Below are 25,107 nucleotides of genomic sequence, written 5' to 3' on the forward strand. Positions count from 1 at the left end.
TATATTTGAAAGATGCTAAGGGAGCAGATCCTAAAAGTTCCCATCACAAGGAAAAACATTTTTTTTCTGTAACTGTATGAGGTGATGGATGTTAACTAATCAGTTTGCAATATATACATATGTCATTATGCTATCTTAAACTTACAATATTTAATGTCAATTGTATCTCAATAACACTGGAAAAGAAAAAGAACTAAAGATGTTCAGGCAAAATGTCTCTTGGAAGGACAGGCTGTCATCCAATATTAGAACTGTATTGTGTGGAAGAGATTAGATGGCTCCCTAGTAGTTCCAGAGAGGGACAAATGAAAGTTACAGGTAGATTAACTTCAATTCAAAATTTAAGAAAAAGAATTCTTTCTAACCATCCCCTGTCCACCAGTGGAATGGGTTATGTTGGGAGCAGCAATCAACAAGCTCAGCAGAGGCTGGAAGATACAAAACACAGAAAGGGGGACTGAGACACCAGTACTGAAATGTGTGCACAATTTCAAGATGGCTACAAACCTCAGATTACTATGTCCCAGACTGATGACTTCTAAAAAAGAACCTCTAGGGTGGGATCATGCAGTCTGGCTTAAGAAGCCCTCCAGGTGCTGCTAATATGTGTATTGTCAGAAAAGACAACAGAGGGGGAAAGAGCTTGGGGGAGGGTAATGGGGGTATGCCTGGAAGTTGTCTGCTGATGCTTCAGTTTTGTCAGTGAAGAGAGAACTGAAGTCACTTGCTGAAAGTGAAGACAGGAGGAGGTGTATGAAGAGCTGATGGAGGTTTTATGTAGGAAAAATAGGATCAGATTTTCACTTACGCAGATATTCAATGATCTTGTGCTAAGTACAAGGAACAAAGGATCCCATAATAAGTAAAAAAGATGTTTCCTGCTTTTATGGAGGCTTATCAGTAGTGAAAGAGGTTAGTCCAGAACTGAACAGCCCTTTAAATATTTGAAATGCTCACATAAGATTTTCTCTTAAATAGTTAGACATATTCAGTCCCTTTAACCATTATGTACGTGGCATGGTCTTCCCAGTTCCCATACACTTCTTTCGGTGCTTTTCAGGTGGTCAGAGTTCCCCTGAAAGTGTTGTGCCCAGAAGTAGACACACTGTCCCGGACATGACCTCGCAGAATTCAATGTCAGGTTAAAGAGGTTATTTTATATAAACTGCTATAGAGCAAGGCCTCCCCTATTCTCCATGCCTCAAAATGAATAAACCAAGAGTAGATAAGATGCCTATGGTAAAAAGTCCAAAGAGTACAGAAAGGTACGAGGTAGACAGTAGGTCCCTTGGCTTGTACCTCAGAGGTTATCACTCAGCTTCTTTCCAGAAACTCTGTGGACATAAAGCATAAATATGCTATCCACACACCCACACAAACTGCATTATTTTACTTTACATATTTCTCTGGTTTCCACTTTTATCACCGACATTGTTTTCTACTGGCACATAAAGATGTTATTTATTTGAATTAATGTACCTTATTTAGACCCCCCCTCCCTCCCCCCCGCCCCACCCCACCCCACTGAGAATTTTAGCCATTCTTAAGCTTTGGCCTATTATGAACAACTCCAGGATGCACTGAGGCTAATTTGCGAAGTATTTTCAGGTCTCAAATGTAAGCCTGCTGTTCCAGCCTTCTCCACTCTTTTTGGTTAACACTGAATATGAACTGTTCTGGTTATCTAATTGTCAAAATCATGAACAATGCAGAACAAAAATAAGCAGCTCACAATGCCAATACACATTTCTAAATAGATGCAGATGTACTAATTAGTAACTCAGCACTCTTCCAAGGGGCTAAGTCACTAAGCTAGAACTTTTCCATTATGCCCATAATCCACTGGGGAAACTTCGAAATGCTCAAAACTGATCACAGTATTCACTTATTTTTGTAGCTAAGAAAAGGAGTGAAGAATCATAGAAGTGGAAGTGTTCTGGGAAGAAATGGTCAGCAAAGTCCTCAAGAATGAGGTAGGAGGAAAATTATATTATTGGCTTTGTTTAAGGAGTGAATGATGGGTAACAAAACAAGAGTACCATGTACTCCATTTGAGAAGTCTAAAAATGAGGCTGCAAGAAAAGGCTACTGGATCGAGAAAAGAACTTCTTTAACTTGGGAAGCACTGTACTTTGGGAAGGCAACAAGAAAAATGCCCACATTTTGGCCTTGACATCCTCAGACACCTACCAAAAATGAAGGAAAGTAAGGCATAGCATATATTACAGGGTAGTGAAAACAATCATGGGGTATGGAGCCAGAGAACCTTAGGTTCAGACCCATCAGTTCCTCTGTGGCTCCCTCATATGCAGAGTTGAAACCACTGCATCTGAGAATCCGAGAGCCATACTCACATGTAACCCAGACAGCTTAGTATTAATGCTGAAGGGTGGGTAACTAGTTTATTGTTTACAATTAGCAGCTTATTATCTTGAAGACAGTTTCTTAGACACAAACACATTCATTCTACAATCTCTTTAAACAGACGAGATACATCACTAAAGGACCCAGTAACAGACCACAGTGAGAAGGAGTAATTTTGAGGGAAGTATGATCTCCCTGTGATAAGAAAACAAACCACATTCCTAAAAAATTGACAATAAAAAATAATAAGAAGCTTCCATTTTCTTTATTAAAAAACAAAAATCACCAACTCATGGAAAATAATTCATCAAATCATAAAAAGGAGTAGAAACAAAAAATCAAATGTCAATTTAAAGAATATCTGACACACTATAATGTGTGTATACAGTCTCTTAAATAATTTAAGATTAGCTCCATATTAAACACCCAGCTTTTCTCACATTGTTGCAAACCCAAGTATTGTTCTGACTATACAGTCATTAATTATCTTTTTTAACAAAAATAAAGACTGAACTCAAACAGAACTCCTCTTAGTATTGCCATTTTAACTTTTGCTGCATTACCAGAAAGTGTGTTTTCAAGAACTGGATCTTTCTAAGCCCATTTTTATTTTATTTTTTTTAGTTTTTATTTTATTTATTTATTTTTTTTGCGGTACGCGGGCCTCTCACTGTTGTGGCCTCTCCCATTGCTGAGCACAGGCTCCGGACGCGCAGGCTCAGTGGCCATGGCTCACGGGCCCAGCCGCTCCGCGGCATGTGGGATCTTCCCGGACCGAGGCACGAACCCATGTCCCCTGCATCGGCAGGCAGACTCTCAACCACTGCGCCACCAGGGAAGCCCCCATTTTTATTTTTAAAACTTCACTATTTGATTATATTCATTGTAGAAAAATGTGAAGATATGGAAAAATATAAAGAAAATTAAAAATTTATCCAGTATCCCTCCCCCCAAATATAATAAAAGAGTATATATCTTTCTATTCTTTGTACATATTTAAAACAAAATTAGTACTGTAAAATGCTTATATATCCCCATTTCATATTATACAGCAACAATTTCCTTAGTACGTTAAATATTATGTGAAACCATGATGTTCAGTTGGCTGCTTCACAATCTAATTAGAGCTTAACCATGATTACCTCCAGTTGTTGGATATTCAGAGTGTTTTGAATATCTGCTATTAAAACTATGTTCTACATCCTTCTTTATACATAATTATTTGTGTGTATCTCTGATAATTTCTTAAAGATAAATTCCTAGGAGTAAAGTAACCAGTACAAAGGGTATTTTTTAAGCCTTGTGATACATTTTACCAAAATGCCCTCCAAAAAGATTATACCAATTCACAGTCACATCAATACCTAGTCTAAGAGCTATTTCTTCACATTCCTTGGCAACATAGGAATGTTACTGCTTACCTTTACTGTTACAAATTTGGGGGAATGGTGAAAGGTGTCTTCTTTTTTTCTAATGTGTAAATATTTCCCCACGTTTTCTGGTTATTTGCTTTCCTTCTGTTATTTGAAGCAGTCCAAGTCTTTTAGAAGGCATCTCTGATGTGAGCAATGTCTTGTCTTATCACTTGTTCTTCCTTAGGGGGCAAGGGCACAGAAGCTGCATATCTCTTCTGTGTTTTCTCAAGCAGGAATTCCCCAAATGATTGGAGTTAGAAGGTTACCTTGTCTTCTGGGCAGCCATGCTATTTTAATGTCTTGGTAACATAACAGAAAACTGGGCCATTTTCTGAAAGAAAGCAGGCACAAATTATGGGACTTTGAGTGTAACTCCTAACTTTTAGCTCTTCATTCTTCTTTCATGTAAGGTGAGGTTCAGAATGTTTATCTCAGAGGACTGTTCTGATTCTCACTTATCTCCATCCGCCTTCACATCCACTAGGACATATTTTATACACCAACCTCTAGCCTGGATTGTTGTTTATGCAACCTCCATCATTTGCCTTATTCCACTGAAAAACGTCATTGAAATTTCTACGTTAGTATCACCAAATAGAATCGGAGCTTCTTCATTACAGCGTCTTACATATCTTGACATATAGTGGGTGCTCACTAAGTGTAGTGAATTAATGATACACACTTCAGTGCTGAGAGAGCTGAAAATACTGCCCTGGAATAAGGGATTATTAGTATGGTGTTCCTTAATGCTATAGAATGGAGGCCATGATTCTTAATTTGTCTAGAGCAGCAATTCTTCATTTTCTCTTTTCTACACATATTGACCCTCTTAAAAAATACATACATACAGAAACACACAATTTTACACACACTTTCAGAAGCGTCACAGAAAGAACACCAATTTCTACTATCCATACATCTTTACTTAAAAATGCAGCTGAAATAATAAATTTATTGCTTGACAAATTATCTTTAAGTTCAAGGGACTATGGTCAAAATGGGGTCAGAAACCTAAAAAAAAAAAAAACGAAAAAAAACAAACCCAAAACACACCATCCCATCTTGCAGGTTATACCCTCAGCAGCAGCAAAAGTAGTCACATTTCCTGCCAATCAACAGTGTGTTTATTTAGACAAGCCAAAGTCATGCTGCTCTATCACATTACACTCATTATGTTTAGCTAAATGTAACTGTTTCTAGTTTAAAGTGACATTCTCCAATTCTTAGAATTTGTTTTCTGTTCCCCTTTTCTTTATCCTTATAATAAGGGCTGCCTGTATTTCAATTATGATGAAATACTTCATGGGGAGAAGGGCCTAACATTTACTCATTAAAGAACATTTATCTCCTGGGTATATAGGCTGAAACCAATGGATGTGTTTCCTGCTCCTTATGGATTTAAAGTCTAGTAGGGAAGACAGATTACAAATGTCAATATTCCTGACTCTGCCAGTCCTCAAGGCTGAGAGGCATATTATTACAGTGGTGTGCTGGAGCCTGCTTGTACCAGCTTGTAAAAACCTGATTATGTACATCACTTCCCAGCTTACCAGTGGCTTCATGTTAGTAGCTTGAAGTTGGCCGTGCAAGAGCATTTATACCACAGCAATCAGCAAACACTACAAATCTTGGCACCTCCATGCCCAGCAATTGGCAATCATTTACTACCACATAGTGTCCTTGTCACACTAAAACAGTGGCTCTCATTCCAGGGCTCCTCGGTAGTAATTCAGGTAGAGAGGGCTTTTATCAACTTTTCGAATCCTCTCTCAACTACTTTTCTTAAGACCTAAAAGTACAGATGTGTTCTAGGAGACCTTAGGATATACTGGCTACTAGGTGAATGTAACATCTGATCAATTTCAGGCAACTCCTTATCCAAGGTGGTTAATCAAGAGAGTCTCAAGATGTCCAGATAAAAACCACACATCTCTGAGCTCAGCAGTCAGTTCAAATTATATTCTGGGAATTAATACTAGAATTGAAGAGCTACCAATCTGCAACCCATCACTTGTTTATCATTAATTACTATCTTAGTTTGACGCAGCATTAACTGTTAAGTAGACATTCCCTGGCACCATTTCAGTATTGCTGTTGTCAGCGTTTTGGCTTTAAAGGCTGCCAACACTTTGCATGGATCTGCCAAAGAGAAAACAGCCTTGTCTGTAGTGTAATCCATGTACAGAGCAAATATTACCAATCTTCTGAAGTAAAACTTAGGGATATACTGCAAAGCAGGACAATGTTAAGAACCTGGTAGACTACATAATAAAACTCTCCCCACCTTAACTTCCAGTGCTCTTGCATTACCAGCCAAAATGTATATCTATTCCATTTATGGTTAGTAGTAGTAAATAGCATGAAAACTTGTAGAAAACATCTAGTCTAGTATAAAATACATAAGAAGATGGACCAAGGGTGAAATGCAAATGAAGAGAAAAAGGCAGCTGAGGGTCTATGGAAGTGTCTGCTTACAGATGGCTGAGGATACTTACCCTAATGTTATGGAGGGTTTCTGACCATTCCATGGATCCTATCTGAGGTATGGTAGTGAGAAGTAAACTTTTGGCTTTATTGGCATTTTCTTTCAGGGTCTTTAAGACCCGGTCCACAGAAACCTAGAGAAACAACAACACGGGATGTTAACAGCAATTTAAAATTCCACTGCTTTTCACAGAACATTTTCTTGAGTTCCTACCTGATCTGTTAAAGTCAGTTTACCCCATTTTCAATCCCCTGAGCGCAAGCTCTGCATGTATCAGGGAGAGCTCTTGGAGAAACCCAATGACATCTCTGAAAAGCACTACTGGTTTTCAGTATGGCATCCAAGAAAGTTTCTCAGATATATAATGTGTTAGCATGGCCTAAAAAGATTGTGGCTCTTCTCATGTCCATAGAATGGATTCCAGTTTTAAAAAACTGTTGCTATACTGGATAAATCAGAAGATAAGCACATTTCTCTTTAGAGAAGTCTTCCAGCTAATAAAGAAAAATGATGGAATCAAAGCATCAGCCATTTTACAGTCCCAGTGAATTAATGGATGGGCTGTTAACATCACAGAAAACCCAAACCAAACAAAGAAACAGTCCACTTTAATGAGCTTCCTTGTGGATTATGATGACCGAATATGATCAAATCTCTAGATCCTACTGCAAATTTTAACAGAGCACTGAGAAATTGGATAAACCACCCTAAGGAGATGATATCACCAATTCGGATGGTGGGAAACTCTACAGGACAAATGACCTGGTTTCTTTAAAAAATACCTGGAAGAAAAAAATCACTTATGCTATTTGAGATAACTAGAAAATCGAACTTTGCCTGGATGTATTAAGCAATTATTGTTGGAATGCGATAACGGTAATGTGGTTATGTTAAATGTTTCCTAAAATGTTTATGGATAAAATTATGGATCAGAGTATAGATGAAATATGATTGGCCTTAAGTTGTTATGTTTATGATTGAAGCTGGATGTTGGATTCTTGGACGTTCATTACCATTGTCTGTTTCTGAGTAAAGCTGTTTCATAAGAAAGCTGAAAAAAGTTAAGTGTAAAACAGATGATCAGAAAGAGTACTTGTCATGTTTCACTATGCTTAGAAGAAACCCAAGATTCAGGGGCAGGGCACAATGATTACACCTTTCTGTTTCCTGAAGTATCAAGTCCAGACCCCTCCCACAACATTGAGATGTGTTTAGAACAAAATGATGAGCACTGTAGCAGAGGGGAGTCCCATCACTGTGCGAGGGGATCACAGCACAAGGTGGTGACCAGCTAGCTGGGTGCCTGGCCAGCTATGAATCTTCAAATGCAGGGTCATGAAGCATCCAAGAGATTTACCTTGTATTTTACTCTTTTCCTCACACTTTGTGACTAATATAGATTCTGATCTCCTTTTTCTCTTTGTTTCTGCTGTTGTTCTTCACCCAAAATGTCCTTTCTACTAACTTCCTCACAATAAATTCTAACCTTCTGTTCAACATCCAGCTTAAATCTCAGAGAAGTTTTCTTCAGAAACTATCCCCCTCCCCCATTCCATCACACCTACCATCTGATGACCACCCTCTCAGGAGCCAGCACTATACTAGATGCTCTACATTTATCATATGGCTTAATTCTCCTAATAATCTAATCTCCTAATAAATCTCCTAATAATCTGCAAGGTCAGAAATGTAACTACACAACCCCCACCCATGCGAACAGGTTAAATAACTCAAACCAGTATTACAAGTAAAAAGAACAACAGGAATTTGAAGAAGGGTTTAGGCAACTCTAAAACCTTTTTGCCATGCCAGGCTACACATCTGGTTTAAAGCACAATGACACACATAGCTGACTGAGATGATGCCATCTTTGTCTATGTTTTCCTGGTGGCATTTAATATTATTTGCTTTCGTGCCTTACTGCTTACAAAGAGCTTAGGTTTTTGTTTTTTTTTTTGCTTTTAACTGAAGTAGCTCCAACTGACTGTTTTCCAAACCTCATGTGGGCTACTAAACGAAAGTACCATTCGCTCTGCATGGGGGACAAATGTTACTAGACCGAGCAGAAAGCCACAGGCAGGAAGCAATCTGCTCTTGTGGAGTGGCAGAGGCTGGAGTCTCCTATTAATTGGAAGCAGCTTCTCAACATCATGAGGCTGAGCTGTCCCTTAGGTGACCAAAGCTGCCAAGTCAGAGACTTCGTTGAGTCAGGATTTGCAAATCTCTTACATAACAAACATCCTAGTTGTCAGCAACAGTTTATTACACTGCGGAGTCAGGATAAGACATTCATGCAAAGAATCTGTGTTCATCTATGACCCAAAATCCATACCCACGGATGGACAGGCAGCTAGAATATCTTACTCCATTTTACATGAAATTGGATGGTGAAACAAGCAGCCTGAGATGGTGGTAAGGTCCCTTTGGAGAAGATGTCACCTTCCCTAAGTGTGTTCAGAACCGCCACACCAGCACTTCTTCCTTCAAAAGTTCTTGGCTGTAGTTTTATCACTTTCTCTTTTTAAAATGAGATAAATGACAAGACAAATGATCTGGTTTTTTCAAGTAAGATGCAAGGAATGAAAAGGGAGGAGAATATTACAGTAAAAGATTTAAGAAGCATATCGTTCAAATACAATGTGTGGATTATAAGGGATCCTGATTTGAACAGTTAAAAATTATAAAACGAGGGAAAATGTGACAAATCTGGACATTTGATTATATTAAGGAATTAATATCAATATTTTTTCATACAACAATGGTGTGGCTTTAAAAAATTATTTTAAAAGAGAGGCCTTTTAGAAAAATTTACTTCAAAATAATTAGGGTTGGGGAGAGAAAAGTGGGTAGGGGCATATAAATAAAACAAGATTTGACATGGCTGATAACTGTGGAAAGCTCAGTGATGGTAACTGGGGGTTCATTATACTAGACTCTACTTTTGTAGATGTTCAAAGTTTTCCACAAAGAAAATATTTGTTTTGGAAGCCTGACCTCAGTGGCCCAGTGTCCTCAAATACCAGCTGGATCTTGCTGTCTTTCCTGCCAAAAACCCTCATTGACCTCCCATCTGAAATCCTTACACAGCCTACGTGGCCCTGCCTCCCTCTTCTCCCTCCTCTCCTCTCCACTCAACTCAGGCACGGCCATCTTTCCCACCACACTTAAACCAGGAAGCCTTCCTGGATTTCAAGTATTTGGTTGGGCCAATTTGATATGTACTTCTGTACCTTATCACACTATTTCTTTATAACCCTGAGCCTTCTCACATTGGTTTGCTTGGCCTCTACCCAGCCCCACAAAACCCAGAATGTTGGCTCCTTATGGACTTGTCTGTCTGCTATCATATTATTTTACCAAGCACAGTACCCAGCCAAGGTACGTGAGACAAACAGGAATACAGACAGACATGAATACAGAGTCCTTTTACCAGGAAGAGATACGTAATAGTAGGGTTTTCACCCTACATAATAAACAGTAGCACAGCATACAGAACTTATAACCAAGTCTTTATCCTTAAAGTAAGGGCCAAGTCTCAATATAATTCCCAACACACCTACATGTTTACAATGTACTGTTCCCCTGTTGATCCTTGGATAAAAGTGTCTTTTTATTCTCTATGAAGATTTCTGTTCTTCCAGTGGAAACTACAGAAAAAATCTGTTAATACCTAATGACAGTGTATAAAAAGCTGACTTTAAAACCTGGTAGAATGGCACTTTCTGGAACTAATGTAATATAAACAAAGAGTTAAGACACTCTCTTACTGGCTCACACAGCACGTGGAAACCCAGGCCATACAAGTTCCAAAGAGAATTTCACTTACCACTTCCTCATGCTCCTTCCAGCAATCATAATCTGTTGCCATGGCGATACTTGCGTAGCAAATTCCAGCCTCCTTAGCAAGAATCACCTCTGGAACTGTGGTCATGTTGATAACATCCGCACCCCAGGTTTGGAACATGACACTTTCTGCCCGGGAGCTAAAACGAGGTCCCTCAATTGTGATCATTGTCCCTTTTGAGTGGCACCGGAGTCCTAGCTTCTTAGCGGTCTCTATGAGGACCTAGAATGCAAAGAACCAAACTCAAAACACATGAACATACAAACAGAAGTTCAGCTTAATTTATTTTTCCTCTGATTCTTTAAAAGACTGTTACTATAAATACCTAGTACCTGTAGGCCCTCAAAGAGAACCTAGGAAATCACAGAAGGGTGTTTCCTAGACCCTTACCCTTACATAGTGCTCTGTCCTGCCCCAGCCCCTAGCTCACAGCTATAAGAGCAAACAGTGAGGTTTTTCTACACACCAGGCATTTGTTTACATGCTTTAATCTCACTTCTTAACAACTTTAAGAGACTATCATGGATTGTGAATGGGGGCTTAAGCCTGAGCTCTTAACCTCCAAGGCTACACTAAGGTGCCTTCCTCATTCACATCTCAGAGATGTGCAGAGTGAACTGTTTTCAAGCTCCTGAGAAACTCATTCTCACTGGTCTTTTATACAAAACCTGAGGGCTTTTGTGAAAGCTTTTTGGGGGTAGAAAGTGATTTCATAATCTCTTTTGCCTATTGCCTCTCTAAAGACATACAGTAAAAAACAGAATGGGGCTGTGCTGATTTCTTCTATCCAGAGATAAACTTATCTTGGCATCCCTTTAGAGGCAAGGTCACATATGAGTTTAGAAACATTATTTAAAAGTTTGATCACTTTTTTAGTGTCTAATAACGTATGTCTAATCTAATTTCATTATTTTCTTAGCCTGTGCTTCAACATTCGTTTTTAATTAAAAAACAAAATTAGTCTTTTAAACTTAACTGTTAAAGCACTGCCAAGAATTCACTTACCCTTATGTACGTCCTAGTTTTTTCATCTGTAAAATGGGAATAATAATATTATATAACTCAGAGATACTGAGAAGTTTTTTGTTTTTTTTTTTAAGAATTTATTTATTTATTTATTTATTGGCTGTTTTGGGTCTTCGTTGCTGCATGTGGGCTTTCTCTAGTTGCAGCCAGCGGGGGCTTATCTTTGTTACGGTGCGTGGGCTTCTCATTGCAGTGGCTTCTCTTGTTGCGGAGCACGGGCTCTAGGCACGGGGGCTTCAGTAGTTGTGGCTCGCAGGCTCAGTAGTTGTGGCACACAGGCTTAGTTGCTCCGCAGCATATGGGATCTTCCCAGACCAGGGCTCGAACCTGTGTCCCCTGCACTGGCAGGCGGATTCTTAACCACTGTGCCACCAGGGAAGCCCCGATACCGTGAATATTAAATGAGCTAAGGAATATATATAGCAAGGAATCTAAATGCTTAACTGGTCTTCTAATTATTAACACTGGCAGCTTCTACACATTTCCCAAATAATTTGTCAAGTTTCCTATGATACCATATATAAGATGGAGTGACTCAAAGTCAATAGAAGGCTCCAATCTAGGCCAAAGTCCTACCTGCACATGTCTGAACCACATAAGCAAATTAACCTATTTCCTTAAAAATCACACATTATGCTATGGCAAGACGAGAAAGAATTTTAACAAGAGCTTCGGCAACTCCAAATTTAGAACCATGACAAGCCCTAGATGACCACCTGATGCTACATCATGTTTATTTATCCTATACATGCTGAAAATAAGGTTCTGCTAAATAAAAACTTTTCCTTAAGGAGTATAGGTATAAATACACAGGCTTATTAAATCACTCTTTCCCCTGCTGTCCCCCCCCCACTTTCAAAATTAAGATATAACCAGCCCAGTCCTGTCTTCATTAAATGTCTTTAAAAATCCCAAATAACTGAGCTATATGTCTCAGCCAAACTTCAGAGTGCTTCTAGAGGTGTGTGAAGGAAGATCACAACTATCGCAGGCCAGTGGCAATGTGCCTTGTACGTCTTCACCATCACCCTGGGTGGTGGGTGCCACGATGGGGAGGAGGAAGTAGAGGCTTATTGGCCTGGGTGGGCCAGCCAGTGACAGACCCTGGGCCCTTGCCACCTGGGCAAGTACTCTGCACTCCCACACAAACAGATAAGGCCACTGTAAGGTGCCAGAAATATAAACTACAGGCTGAGAGGTCTCTTTACTGTGTCAGGACTTTAGAAGAATGTGTTTCAGATTACCTTTCGACTAGAAGTACTATTTTTGGAATAGGTAACACTTGCACATGGTACAAAAATGTAAACAGTACAAAAGGATATTATTCTGTGACAAGTATTTCTTCTACCTGTGTACTAGTGACCCAGTTTCCCCATGGGAAACCACTGTTACCAGTTCTTCGGTCAACTTTCCAGAAACACTCTATCTGCATATAAATATTTTCATATTTATCTCTTTTATATACATATATTTCAACACAAGTGGTAAGATATAGTACAACCATAGTGTACCTTGCTTGCCACTTGACAATCTGTCATCGGTACACGAAAGGACAAAATGATGTTGAAAGTTAAAGTGATAATTACGAAGGGGCAACACCACCCACTCTTTACATTTTTTGGACAATATTTTAAAATCTCTTTTAGGGTATATAAGAATAAAGTAATACTCTGAAGGCCTTATTTTCCCATTTTCTTAAACTGCCCTCCCCAGCATTCTTTTAAAATCTTTATGTGAGGGTCCTTAGCTTGACTAGACTAATAATAGCTGAATTAATTCAGTCTCAAGGGAGGCCAAACTGCATTACTGGAAACTATCATCCAACCACCACATTTACATGTGCTCTGCATACATCATTAGCACTTTTCCCTTACCCACCTCTACTCCTAGTACCCAAATCACTGGGCAGTACCTCTGATTTCCCACTGACATGCATATTCTCTCCCTAGTCTATTTCTTCCCAAGCTGCCCCCATTTTGAAGTGGACAAAAATGTTATTGCACACATCTACCTTCCTCTGGAGAGCAAATTTATTCTGTGGACAGATCTGTGTTTCAGACTTACATTGTTCTGATATATTCTGCTGATAACTACCCAGGAACATACACAGTTGATCCTTGAACAACATAGGTTTGAACCGTGCAGTCCACTCATACATGGATTTTTTTCCAATAAATTCATACTACAATACTATACAATCTGTGGTTCGCTGAATCCTTGGATGCAGAACTGCAGATAAGGAGGGCCAACTGTAAAGTTATACTCAGATTTTCAAGTGCATGGTAGGTCAGTGCCCCAACCCCTGTTGTTCAAGGGTCAAATGTATTCTAAACTCACACTTAAAAGTTAACCTGCCCTTTTTTTTGTTTTAAAGAAGTAAAAAAGGTGTTTTCACAGAAGTCACAGAGAATCAACATGCAGTGATATATCTGAAATGGCTCCAACGCCTGGCTTTGGATTCTAGATTTCTGAGACCAGAGTGAGGTTAAGGTGCCCTAGCTCTTAACTGTAAGGAAGTTAGTTTTACATGATTATACAAGGCTGAACATATACTACTTTCCACATTCAGGTGTTAAAATCACCTGAATGATTAACATGTTTAGGTATCTGTATCGTCTAAGTTATTTTATAAAGTAGATTTTACTAGGCAGTTTGTCTCTGACAATAACTTCTGACCTACTGGGTTGCACCTGACTTTCAAATCTTGAGTTATAAGAAAAGTACCATGGATGGACTTTTGAATTGTGGTAGCCATTTTTATTCTCTGAAAGCTAAGGCTGTGATTCCTCACTTTATATCACCATTGGCTTTTGTAGGGCTGCCCCTTTAGTCCTGAGATCTTACTATAATCCTGGAGAGGAAGCTGGACAGTAACAGCCAAACTCAGCTCAAAGGCAAATGATGCCAATCTGACAATTTACAGATTATTAATAACTTAATTCATAAAAGCAGTTAACAGTCACTGGATGTCTTATAACTAAAAGGCAGCACTCAAAGCACTTTATAAGTAAATAACTCTTTTATCCCTCACAGTCCTACGAGGTACATGTTATCATCACCTTATTTTACAAACGAGGAAACCAAACCCGAGGCTTTGGTCCAAAGACACACACCAATTAAGCTGAAGAGTAGAGACCTGATCATAAGAAATCTGGTTCCAGATTGTATACTCTAGACATACTATGCTACCCTAAATTATTTTAAAAGGTATCCTGACAGCAAAATCAAAACTTAGTTAAGAAAAAAAGAAAAGTAGGTTGCAACTTTGAGTGATTCATCTTACAAATGACTGAGAGTAGGGGAGACATTATTAGCAAAGGGAAACAACTCTTCATAAAACCTTGAGTAAGCAGCAAGCTAGAGAGGGGAAGAGAGACCACATGCTTGGCCAGTTAATTCTATGTCTAGATGCCACCCCAAGCCCTCATGATTTATTCTGGTGCACCTTCCAGAAATATTACGAACCTCTCTTGTCTTAGGGCAGAACGGCTCAGCCATTGGAATATGACACACTCCTCTGGCACAGGAATGATTTCCGTCATAGAAGGTCTGAAGCCTTCTGGTAGTCCTACAAAATAAAATAAAAAAGGGTAGTTTTTAAAAAGCCACCTTCCCACCCTCTGGGGGCTGGTAATCAGTTGTATCTAGGTCGATATCTTGGTCCTCACTCCAGAATCAATAGTTCTGGATAAGCTGAAGGAAACTTTTTTTTTTTTGAAAAAAACAACAACAACAAGAAAAAGAGCTTCTGGATGGTATTTGGCTTTTTTGGCTCTGGGTTGGTGGCAACGTGCTTCCCAACAGGAATTAAAGTGTCTGTGGTCTGGTGGCTGTGATAGGATAACCACACTGAACTGTAGATGCAACTCAACTGCGGGCTCAGGAGGCCAGGTAAAACACTTAAGAAGTCAATATGAAAATTTTCCATCATCTCAGATGTAGAGGATTGTATAGTGAACCCCATATATATCACTTAGATTCAACAGTTTCCTAAATTTTGTCAAACTTGCTTCATCTGTTGCAAATCCCAGACTTTGTCACTTCACCCCTACTTCAGAAGGACCAAAATATGTGGAGTATTTTCCACAGCAATGTCATTATCACAGCTGATAAAAATGACATTAATTCCTCAGTATCACCTAATATATAGACCATGGGCAAATTTCCCTGGTGTCCTCAAAAAAAAAAAAATCTTTTTTTAAACCGTTGCTTGATTAGTTTCATGTTCAAACACAGTCCAAACTTTGCATTTGATTGCCCTGTCACTAAATTGAGAGTAATTCCTGCCCTCTGCCCTCAACCTTATTTTTTCATGCCTTTGACCCACTGAAGAAAGCAGCCATTCATCCAGCTCCACATTTCAGAATCATTTGTCTCTTTGCTCCCTTACTTAAGCTTATGCGTCTACCCGCCAGAATTAGTTCTAAAGTCTCATGAAAGTTCTAAAGTTAACTTTCTGATAAAACATTTTTGAATCTGTAGGAGAGAGGGTAAAATTAAGCCAGTGGCAAGTCACCCAGCAACTTCTCTCTCAACGTTTTCAGAATAAAGCACTTCCTATATCCATTATATTGTTCTAAACTTGAACTCATGAGTAATATAGAAAAGAAAGTCCTCATTTCCCTAGAGAGGGGAGAGCAGGGGAGGGACACGGCAAGGGAAAACCAACAGCTGAAGGCAAATCACTTCATTTCTGCTTCCGGGGGTGGGAGGGTAGGCAACAGCATGGAGAAATATTCTGGTTCAGTTTACACAGCTGGCATGTCCACCTATCAAAGTTAACCTGTTACTTCCTCCCCATCACATATTAAACAGTGACACTAGCTGGCACCAAAGCCACCTTGCTCAGAGATCAGGCCTCAGAGATTGGGAGGAATGAAAACCCAGTCTGTTCTCCTCTCAACCCCTTATCGTATACGGGTCTTAAGGGAAAGGCTAAGTTAACCCCAAAGCAATGTCAGATGGCATTGAAGAACAGGTCAAATGACTCTTCCAGCCTATATTAGCAGAGGCTTTTCTCTTTTTGTAAAACTGACTAATAAAATGGTTCCACATATTCCAGCTTTGGCTTGGTTTCAGCCTTCACTGAGTCAAGTATTAGCAAAAATCCTACTTACAACCATGATTAAGTGTGAAAACAGGGCCACAAAACCCTTCAGTGGCTATACCCCAATAGATACCTATGCAGTAACACCCCCATCTTATCTATCTCTGTCCCTCTCTATCTCCATCCCTTCTTTGCCTAATTACTCCTCTCTCTGTTTTGAACATTTACCTTAAGACATAATATGTATGAGTTATTCCTTATGTTATGCTATATACATGTGATACTAACTGCCTACAGTTTTAATTCCCTCTCAACTGGAACATTTTACATTTTTCTCTTTAAACAAAGCTCCTTAACTCCCACCTCTAAGGCTTATAGCAAACCACCATATCTTCTTGATCCTTCATTTCCCAATTACAAAATGTAGTGTTCATCCACCCATTTATAAGAGTGTTATAAGGATTAAGTGAGCCCTGATGCCTAGATATCCCACGGCAGCTCAGAACTGAGGTCTGGGCTAGAGACTGAATTGGGAGTCAGCACCAAGGAGAAGCTGTAGCTGAGAATGGGGTCTCAGAGCACCCAACCTTGCAGGAGGGGTAGCCCCGAGGAAGAAATAGGGACTTTAATACCAGTATTTCTAATAGGTTCAGGGTTATGCTGTTAAGATCCCAGGAGGGAAAGTGCCAATAAGAAACATCTCTTCACACAGACTGCCCACCTACTTGTGGTGTTCTGCATAACTCAAACAGTGACATATTCAAGGAAAAGTAATGATCTAATTTTAAATCACTATAAGTACTCCTATGCTGCATAAAATAATGAGGCATGATTATGCTGAATGAAATTCAGACCAAGAGCAATGGGGTTTGCAATCACAAGTGAAGTGACTGAAGGACACCACCCAAGTGAAATTCTAAAATGAAAATATATGTGATTTTAAGATCTCCTGTCCTCCCCCTGAGAGCTTTTAAGGAGAAGTGAGAGCTTCTGTAATGTAGCAAGAAGCAAAGGACGTTCCACACGGTGGGGACTGTTACCTCATTGAGCCTGTGTTAAAGGGGGTTCCTGCCTGTTCACTCCCAATTTCCAGTCAAAAGAGCTCTTCTATAAACAAAACAGCAGTCTACTCTCAAGTGGAGTTTTCTGACGGATATGGAGAAAATATAGAAAATGTAGTTTTGTACCTGGATTTCAATCCTGTTACTAATTTTTCGTGTGGCCTTGAGCAAATTACTTAACCTCCCTGAATTCTTTCTTCATAAGGTATTTAGCAACATCCACTTACACCCTTGTTTAAAACAGGGCCGCAAAAAACCTCCGGTAGCTACATCCCAATAGGGTGATGCAATAACTCCTCCATTTATATGTCAAATGTGCGTTTGGGGATAAACAGTAATTGTTGCAAAGTGCTACTACTATTGCCCTGAGGATCAATGAGGGAACAGATGCAGCATCCGGCCCACAGTATTCACCCAGGTCACATTACCGATGGACACAGGCTTAGCAGAAGCAAGCACATGGAGGAGCTCATCAATGGAAGACACTTGCAGATTTTTCTTGAGGGCAGAAACTAGGTGTGCAGCCGTGCCTAGGTGAGCACCTTTCCCTGATAAAGGGGGCCCTTAATGAGATCTCTTCTTCCTCCCATCAAGAGATAGAACTGGAATCTCTTCCTGGGCCACAGGAAAAAAATTAGCCTTAGACAACGTCCGACTGGCTGGATCCATTGGGAAGCTGTGTTTTAGGCTGTGGGTGAGAAGAACAGGAAGGATCACACACCTTCCAGAAGCAACCTAGACCAAGGATGAGAGTTTAGGGGTGGCGGCTCTGTCCTACCAAGCTATGAAAGTGGCATGTGGCAGCAAACAAGATAATGCCCCCCTACACCCCTGAATATCCACACCCTAATGCCCAGAACATATGAATATGTTACCTTACATAGCAGAGGGGAACAGAGGTTGCAGGTGGAATTAAGACTGCTAACCAGCTGGACTTAGAAAGATTATCCTGGATTAACCAGGTAGGCCCAGTATAATCACAGGAGTCTTGACATGTGGAAGAAGGCAGAAGGGTCAATACTAGTGATGAAAACGACTTGACCCGCCATTGCTGGCTTTGAAGATGGAAGGGGGCCAGGAGCCAAGGAATGAAGGTGGCAAAGAGCAGGGAAAGGGATTCTCCCGAGCCTCCAGAAAGGAATGCAGCCCTTGATTTTAGCCTACTGAGACCCATGTTAGACTCCTAACCTGCAGAACTAGATAATACATTTGTGTTGTTTAAGCCACTAAGTTTGTGGTAACTTGTTACAGCAGCAATAGGAAGCTAATACATGTGCTCATATGGTTTAACACAGTTTTAACGCAATGCAACTCTGCCCCTAACTCTTGCTTCAATTGCTGAAGCCTCCTAGCGAGGCAAAGGGACTGCTAATTTCACCCCCCTCTCGACCATCAGCCTGGGATATATATCCACTGGAAGTAGACTTCAGGGACTGCCCAACTGACTGGCTTTACTGCTCCCTGGCTGGTTGTGTGCCTCCAGGAGAGAGTCACTCTGACCTGTGTTCACCTTATCAGTCTTCTCATATTTTAAATGGGGAAGTATGAAGGGTAAATACTGTGTGAAGACTGAATAAGAACACATGAAGCAAGTGCTCAGCCCGAGTAACTACTGCTGGTAGAAAATCTGCTTCTGTACTTCTCGTCTGCCAACTTCAGAGCAGACGTACTCGGGTCTCAAGTCAAGGGTACCCCCAAAACGGGGATATGTGATGAGAAAAGTTAGCAAAACAAACAACAAACTGTGTATGGAAGAGTGAAGAAGACAAAATGATGTTGTGTACTGGCAAGAGAAATGAGTTCAAGGCCATCAGGGAGAGAATACCGGGCACTTTCAGACACAGTGGGGGAACAAAGCCCAGAGAAAGACTGACCAGTAGGTTCTTTCTGGATCAAGATCCTTGAACTGGCACAAAGACAGCCATTTGTTAATAGTTTTCCTTTGAGGAAATGCTGAGTTGCAAACAAGATGAGGAAAAACACTTTTCCCACAGCAGAAGCAAACACACCTGCACACTTCCAAGGTGGTTCTGGAGCACAGCACATGTCCACGAGCCTCAGCACACAGGAACACGAGGCGGTTAATTTACTGGCAAAGCGGGGCCAAGGGCTGCTCATATGCAGCTTGGTTTCGGGGAAATGATTCTACCCATATCACTTAAAGTCTACCCAAACAGTCTATCTCATGAGTGCCCCTAAGTGAAAAATGCATCGTTTGGTGCATTTACTCTTAGCACTGCAAGCTGCAAAAGGGGAAGGCTGGTTGGAAAGGCATGCATATTGAAAACTTTAGTAATGTGTCAGATGGCCTTCTATTACGATTCTAACCATCTCTACCAGTAATAGGTATGTGCGTTAATTATCCAGGGCCTGACAGCATCTCACAGATGGGAAGAACTTAATATTTTTCTTTCCCTTCATAATTATCCAGAAATAACTTGACTTCATGTTCAAAAGACCAGAGATGACCAGATAATAAACATTAATACTTCACTGGGGAAAGGGAAATGAGCAGGGATGCAAAGTACAAAAGCAGTGAAGAAACCACCACAAAGGGGACAAGATAGTTTTAAGTACACATCAAAGATCATTACCATCAATGACAAAAGGAACTAGGAAAAAATTACATCAAATTACAGGAAGAGCTGAATAGCTGAGGTCTTCTACCCAGGGACAGCCCTTCTCTGGACTGTGCTGCTCATTCAGAAGTCTGCATATGAGCTGATGCTCAGTAACAGATTCCGGGGCAAGCCCTCCCAGAGGGTAGCAGTTGTTTGAGCTTGGTTTCCAGCACTCCTGTGACTGTGTCTTCCTTCCTGTTATATTTTCTGGGAGTAGTATGGCAACCAGCTTTGAGGGGAGTCAAGCTGGGAGAAGTAAAAATGTTAAGAACTAACCCAGATGAGGGCAGTGGTGACAGATGACAGGGTGGATTCAAGGCACACATGGGCACGACTTAGAGACCGACTGGATGTAGGGGTGACAGATCCACAGCAGCGATCACCCGGTAGATGGCAGTGCGATGGTATTACCAACTTAGCAACTTACCAAGTGGAGAAGAGGGAGCTCGAGACGGGGGAAGGTGTGGGGTTAGAAGACAACCAAGGGGGAAAATTAATGAAGTGTGAATTACAAAGTGTGAGGTGTCTTTGGGACCTTGTCCTGTATCTAGGAGCCAGTGTGGATCTCAAGGTGGAGGCCAGAGCTGGAAGTCCATGTGTCAGGAGTGGTTGAGGTCATAGGGTTTGCAGATGAACCTAATTCAAACCCCACAGGTCCCACTTATTAGCAAATGACCAATATTTCTGAGCTTAAGTTTCCTCAATTTAAACTGAGGAAACGACCCATATATGTGGTAAATAGGGTTAATTGATTTGTGGTACTTGGTAGGAACTCAAACATTGGGAGCTTACAGCATTTTTTAAATAACAGTAAGGATATAAGGTGAGAAGGTAGTTTGCAGAACAGAGTTAACCTCACACAGGGAACAGTTGCTCCCACTTCAAGGACAGCAGCAAGGTGACAAAGAAGAACAGGGATGCAAGTAACTGGCGAAAGGGAGGGTGAAGGAAGATGGCAAGTTTGTGCCTAATACCATCTGTTTTCTTGTAAAGAGGCAATGTTCTCAACCAAGAGCGAGGGATATGGGCAGGAAGCTGTGAGAGAACAGAAAGGGTTCAAAGTAGCTGCTGACAGGAATGGGAGAAAGAGCTAAGCAAAGGCTTCCTGTATAATTCTTTATCATAAACCTCCATTTCTATTGGTAAGAACAAACCCCGTGCCCAAGAGGCTGAAAGACTGAGGAACTGACATCATTACACACCTCAACCTCTAGGCCTACCTTCCAAGGATGGCTAAGAACTTTGCACTGTAAAACCCTAGGGGAAGCCCAAGGCAGGGTTATGTCTTTGGGAGAGGGAAATAAACTGACATCATCCCTTACCCCTGTGGTTACAGCGGGACTTTCCTGATGAGTAAGTGTGCATCACCAGCTAACGCTCATCCCAACCCCCAACCTCTCCCGATTCTAGCGAGAAAATAATTCTCTTAAGAGGGTGGGCATCAGAACTCTTAGGAATCAATCCAACACCCTCATTTAGCAGATGAGGACACTAAGTGACACAGGAATTTGGGGGCAGAGCCAGGATACAATTTTGGATGTCTTCACTTCCAAGCTGGGGCTTCTTCCACCACATTCTTTTAGTTGAACCTAACCAGGGGCCTCAGGCCAGCGTGTTAACAGCATTTTGCAGAAAACACTTGGCATTAGGAATTACATCCTGCCTTTTTTTAATCTTAATTTTTTGGCCATATTTTTCTCATTGTTAAAAAAACAAAAAACAAAATCCCCCAAACACCTTAAACATTCCTGATAGAGGCCGCTATTAAAAAGAAAGAATCTTATTCTCATCCTTACAGAAGTTACCCAGCTTCACCTTGAGATATTTCTGGTAGTGACAGAAGCAGTTTAAGGGACCCTACTAGTATGCATCTTTTTTTTTTTTTTCGCGGTATGTGGGCCTCTCACTGTTGTGGCCTCTCCCGTTGCGGAGCCCAGGCTCCGGACACGCAGGCTCAGTGGCCATGGCTCACGGGCCCAGCCGCTCCACGGCATGTGGGATCTTCCCGGACCGGGGCACGAACCCGTGTTCCCTGCATCGGCAGGCGGACTCTCAACCACTGCGCCACCAGGGAAGCCCTTTTTTTAACTTAATATAATGTGGGCATCTTTCCAAACACTCTGCATATCTAATTGTTCCTTTCATAAATATGGTGAGGGACTTCCCTGTTGGCACAGTGGTTAAGAATCTGCCTGCCAATGCAGGGGACACAAGTTCAATCCCTGGTCTGGAAGATCCCACACTCTGCAGAGCAGCTAAGCCCGTGCGCCACAACTACTGAAGCCTGCACGCCTAGAGCCTGTGCTCCACAACAAGAGAAGCCACCTCAATGAGAAGCCCACGCGCCGCAACAGAGAGTAGCCCCTGCTCAACACAACTAGAGAAAGCCTGTGCACAGCAACGAAGACCCAACGCAACCAAAAATAAATATATAAATAAAACTAATTCTTTAAAAATAAATAAACAAACAAATAAGGTGAGTTGAATTCCCTTCAATGATGATACTCAGGATTGATGGTGAAAGGAGAAAGGTCATATGTGGAAGTTGCTAGAATCTCCTGCCCATGTGTACCTTCCATGGCACGGAAAGTTACTAGTCTAGGGTGGAAGAGAGGCCATATAATCAGTCCCCACCCCCCACAGACAAATGAATTTCTAGGAGTATCTAACAATGACTGGGTCGACAATGGAGGGTATGTGCAACAGAAGGAAAACAGGAAGAGACAACAAAATTCCTCATGCTTTGAAAAAAGCATCTAGGGGAAACAGTGTTGCTTGCTCTATAATAGCAAAAATCTCATTAGAAATCACTTCTATACTCCACTTTATAATGTATCATCCAAGTCAGGCCTTAAAAGTGGGGTGGGATGCGAGGGATGGTTATGTCTTTACCTGCAAGGCTGAAAAGGAAAAACAAAACAAAACAAAAGCCAAGTAAATGCATAGTTATGCCTCTAAATTTCTAAGTCTTGTCTTAGAATTTGGTTAGTCTTATATGGAGCCCTCACCAAACCACAGGCAGGGAGGATCCAGCTTCATAAAACACCTACCACTGATCCTGCTGGGCTCAAAGGAGGGAGGTGCTTCTACCAGCAGGAAGGGAGGTAACAGCAGAACCACTGAGCAAGTAAAGCCGCTGGCTGTCCCAGCTGCTTCCTGGACAGTGGCAAATAGATACAGGAGATCAGAAGACACAAGGATGCAGGCAGGTATAAAGCACAGTAGAGAAACAATTTGAAAAACCTTAGTGGAACCCTGAGAGTAGCTAAGCTTTCAGATTTCTGTCTCTGTTTCATGTGCAAAGCCAGATTATGGGGAGGGAATCAACTTGGATTCCCTATGAGGTCTTTTCTCTCCGTCACTCGGACAGTCTTGCTTCCCCACCAGAGACACCGTGAGAGCCAGATGTACCCTGCACGGGCAGAGGTTTGTACCACAGGAGAACTACCCCAAATTATGAATCTTGGGAGTGTCTCCCTTATAAGATCCTTTTAAAGTAGAAATAGCCTCACAATCCTAAAACAGATGAAAGGTCAGACAGACACATTCTCTCCCCAGTTCACATGGACTGTTTAATAATGGTCAAGAAGCAGAACAAGCCCCATTCTTAACCATGTTTTATCATGAATTGCCAAATGACTTATGGCTCTGATGGTGGGGACCTCCACCAAGTAGAAGAAAGGGATTAATCAAACCCAGTGGGCTTCCCTGGTGGCGCAGTGGTTGAGAGTCCACCTGCTGATGCAGGGGACACGGGTTCGTGCCCCGGGCCGGGAAGATCCCACATGCCGTGGAGCGGCTGGGCCCGTGAGCCATGGCCGCTGAGCCTGTGCGTCTGAAGCCTGTGCTCCGAAATGGGAGAGGCCACACCAGTGAGAAGCCCGCGTACTGCAAAAAAAACCACAAAACAACAACAACAAAAAAACCAAAAATCCCCCAGTATATCAGGAGGCCCAAAGCAGGCACTGAGGACACTTACTGTGGGTGAGCCTCTTACAAATTCTTGGTATAAATTACTATTTAAAATTTTTGGTTTGTGAAGAATATTGCACATGGGGTCCAGGATAAGGGAAGAGTCAGGAAACCTGTCACTGTGCAACACACATGGGAAAATGACCAGAGAACACATTCTTTCAGCATTTAAGTTCTAGATCCACATACATTTTCCTTTCTACAGCAGCCCTAATCACAAATGAAAGATTACTTTCACTTTAAATATTAGCAAAGGTTATTTCCTTGCATGTTTGAGAAACAGATGAAAGGACTGAGTACACACACCCAAAAATACTGGAACCAACTCCTCTCCCCACCTGTCTGCTGTCCTGATTTCTCCAGGTCAGCCACACCCAGGATTCCCCTTTTCTCATGCCGAGGCTTTCAAGTTTTCACAGGTTGGAATGTAGCATGAGCAAACCCAATGATTTTCAGAAGAGAATGATCTTATTTTCCTAAAAGAGCTTTCAGCCTGTCAGACACCTTCAAGGGTATTTTTCATTTTTAGCTTATAGGCATCTAATGATTTTAAAAACAACCATAAAAATCAAAGCTACCTGTCACTCTTAAATCTTAATGACTTCTAAGTTATGCATGGCATGGTTGACAAGCCACGTTGGTGTTTTTTCCCCCTATGCTGAGCACTGAGGGCAAAGAAAGCAAGATGCTCTAGTTCTGCCATCTATTAAAAAAGAATAGCCATACTATTCCATTTTGATTCTTTATCACAAATGTATGTCAGGGAGATTAAAACAGTCCCTCTAGTCTTGGAAGACACTTTAGGATGAGGATATTTTTTCTAAGATGATGTGCTGGCAAAGTTATAGCAGTAGTAAGCAAAAATGTGTTTCCAGATCAATCCCTGGAGAAGAACCCATGGACAGTGCAAGGAAAAGGAGCTTAAGTGACAGAATTCAACCTGTAATTTTGAAGAAAGGACCATGGCCCACATAGGTAAAGTGATCTGCCTGAGGCCAAACAGAGCCAAGATGACCCTTCTAGAGTTCAGTGCTCCTGCCCCCACAGCTCTAATCCTCTGTGCACCTCTGCAGGATGGTGCAGTCCTATCAAATATTCTGGGGCTGTGGTTACAGCTATGGGCACTGAGGCTGTAAACAGCAGAGCCTGCAGCTCACCATTCATGCCTGATGACAGGACTAAGCGGAGGTTCAGACGCCTGCCTTAACACACCAGGATTTACTTTGTTAAAATAAAAAAGTGCTGTCAGTACAACACTTGTAGGGCATTTCT

General features: G+C 41.2%; 1 protein-coding gene across 2 annotated transcripts in view; it reads right to left on the minus strand.

Moving 5' to 3' along the window:
* Window positions 1-4,071: 4,071 nt before the first annotated feature.
* The window catches only part of MTAP (methylthioadenosine phosphorylase), a 37,055-nt gene continuing 16,019 nt past the window's right edge, over window positions 4,072-25,107 (minus strand). Inside the window, exons 5-8 of one of the 2 annotated variants that reach the window (XM_065878964.1) lie at window positions 14,600-14,702; window positions 10,091-10,330; window positions 6,275-6,397; window positions 4,072-4,110 (exon numbers count right to left, since the gene is read on the minus strand). In XM_065878964.1, coding sequence (XP_065735036.1) covers window positions 4,072-4,110; window positions 6,275-6,397; window positions 10,091-10,330; window positions 14,600-14,702 — 505 coding nt within the window. Of the gene's footprint in view, window positions 4,111-6,274; window positions 6,417-10,090; window positions 10,331-14,599; window positions 14,703-25,107 lie in introns of those variants that run through there. The other variant, XM_065878965.1, reaches the window with a different exon arrangement.

The sequence above is a fragment of the Phocoena phocoena genome, chromosome 6, assembly GCF_963924675.1.
Source record: "Phocoena phocoena chromosome 6, mPhoPho1.1, whole genome shotgun sequence".
Classification (NCBI taxonomy): domain Eukaryota; kingdom Metazoa; phylum Chordata; class Mammalia; order Artiodactyla; family Phocoenidae; genus Phocoena; species Phocoena phocoena.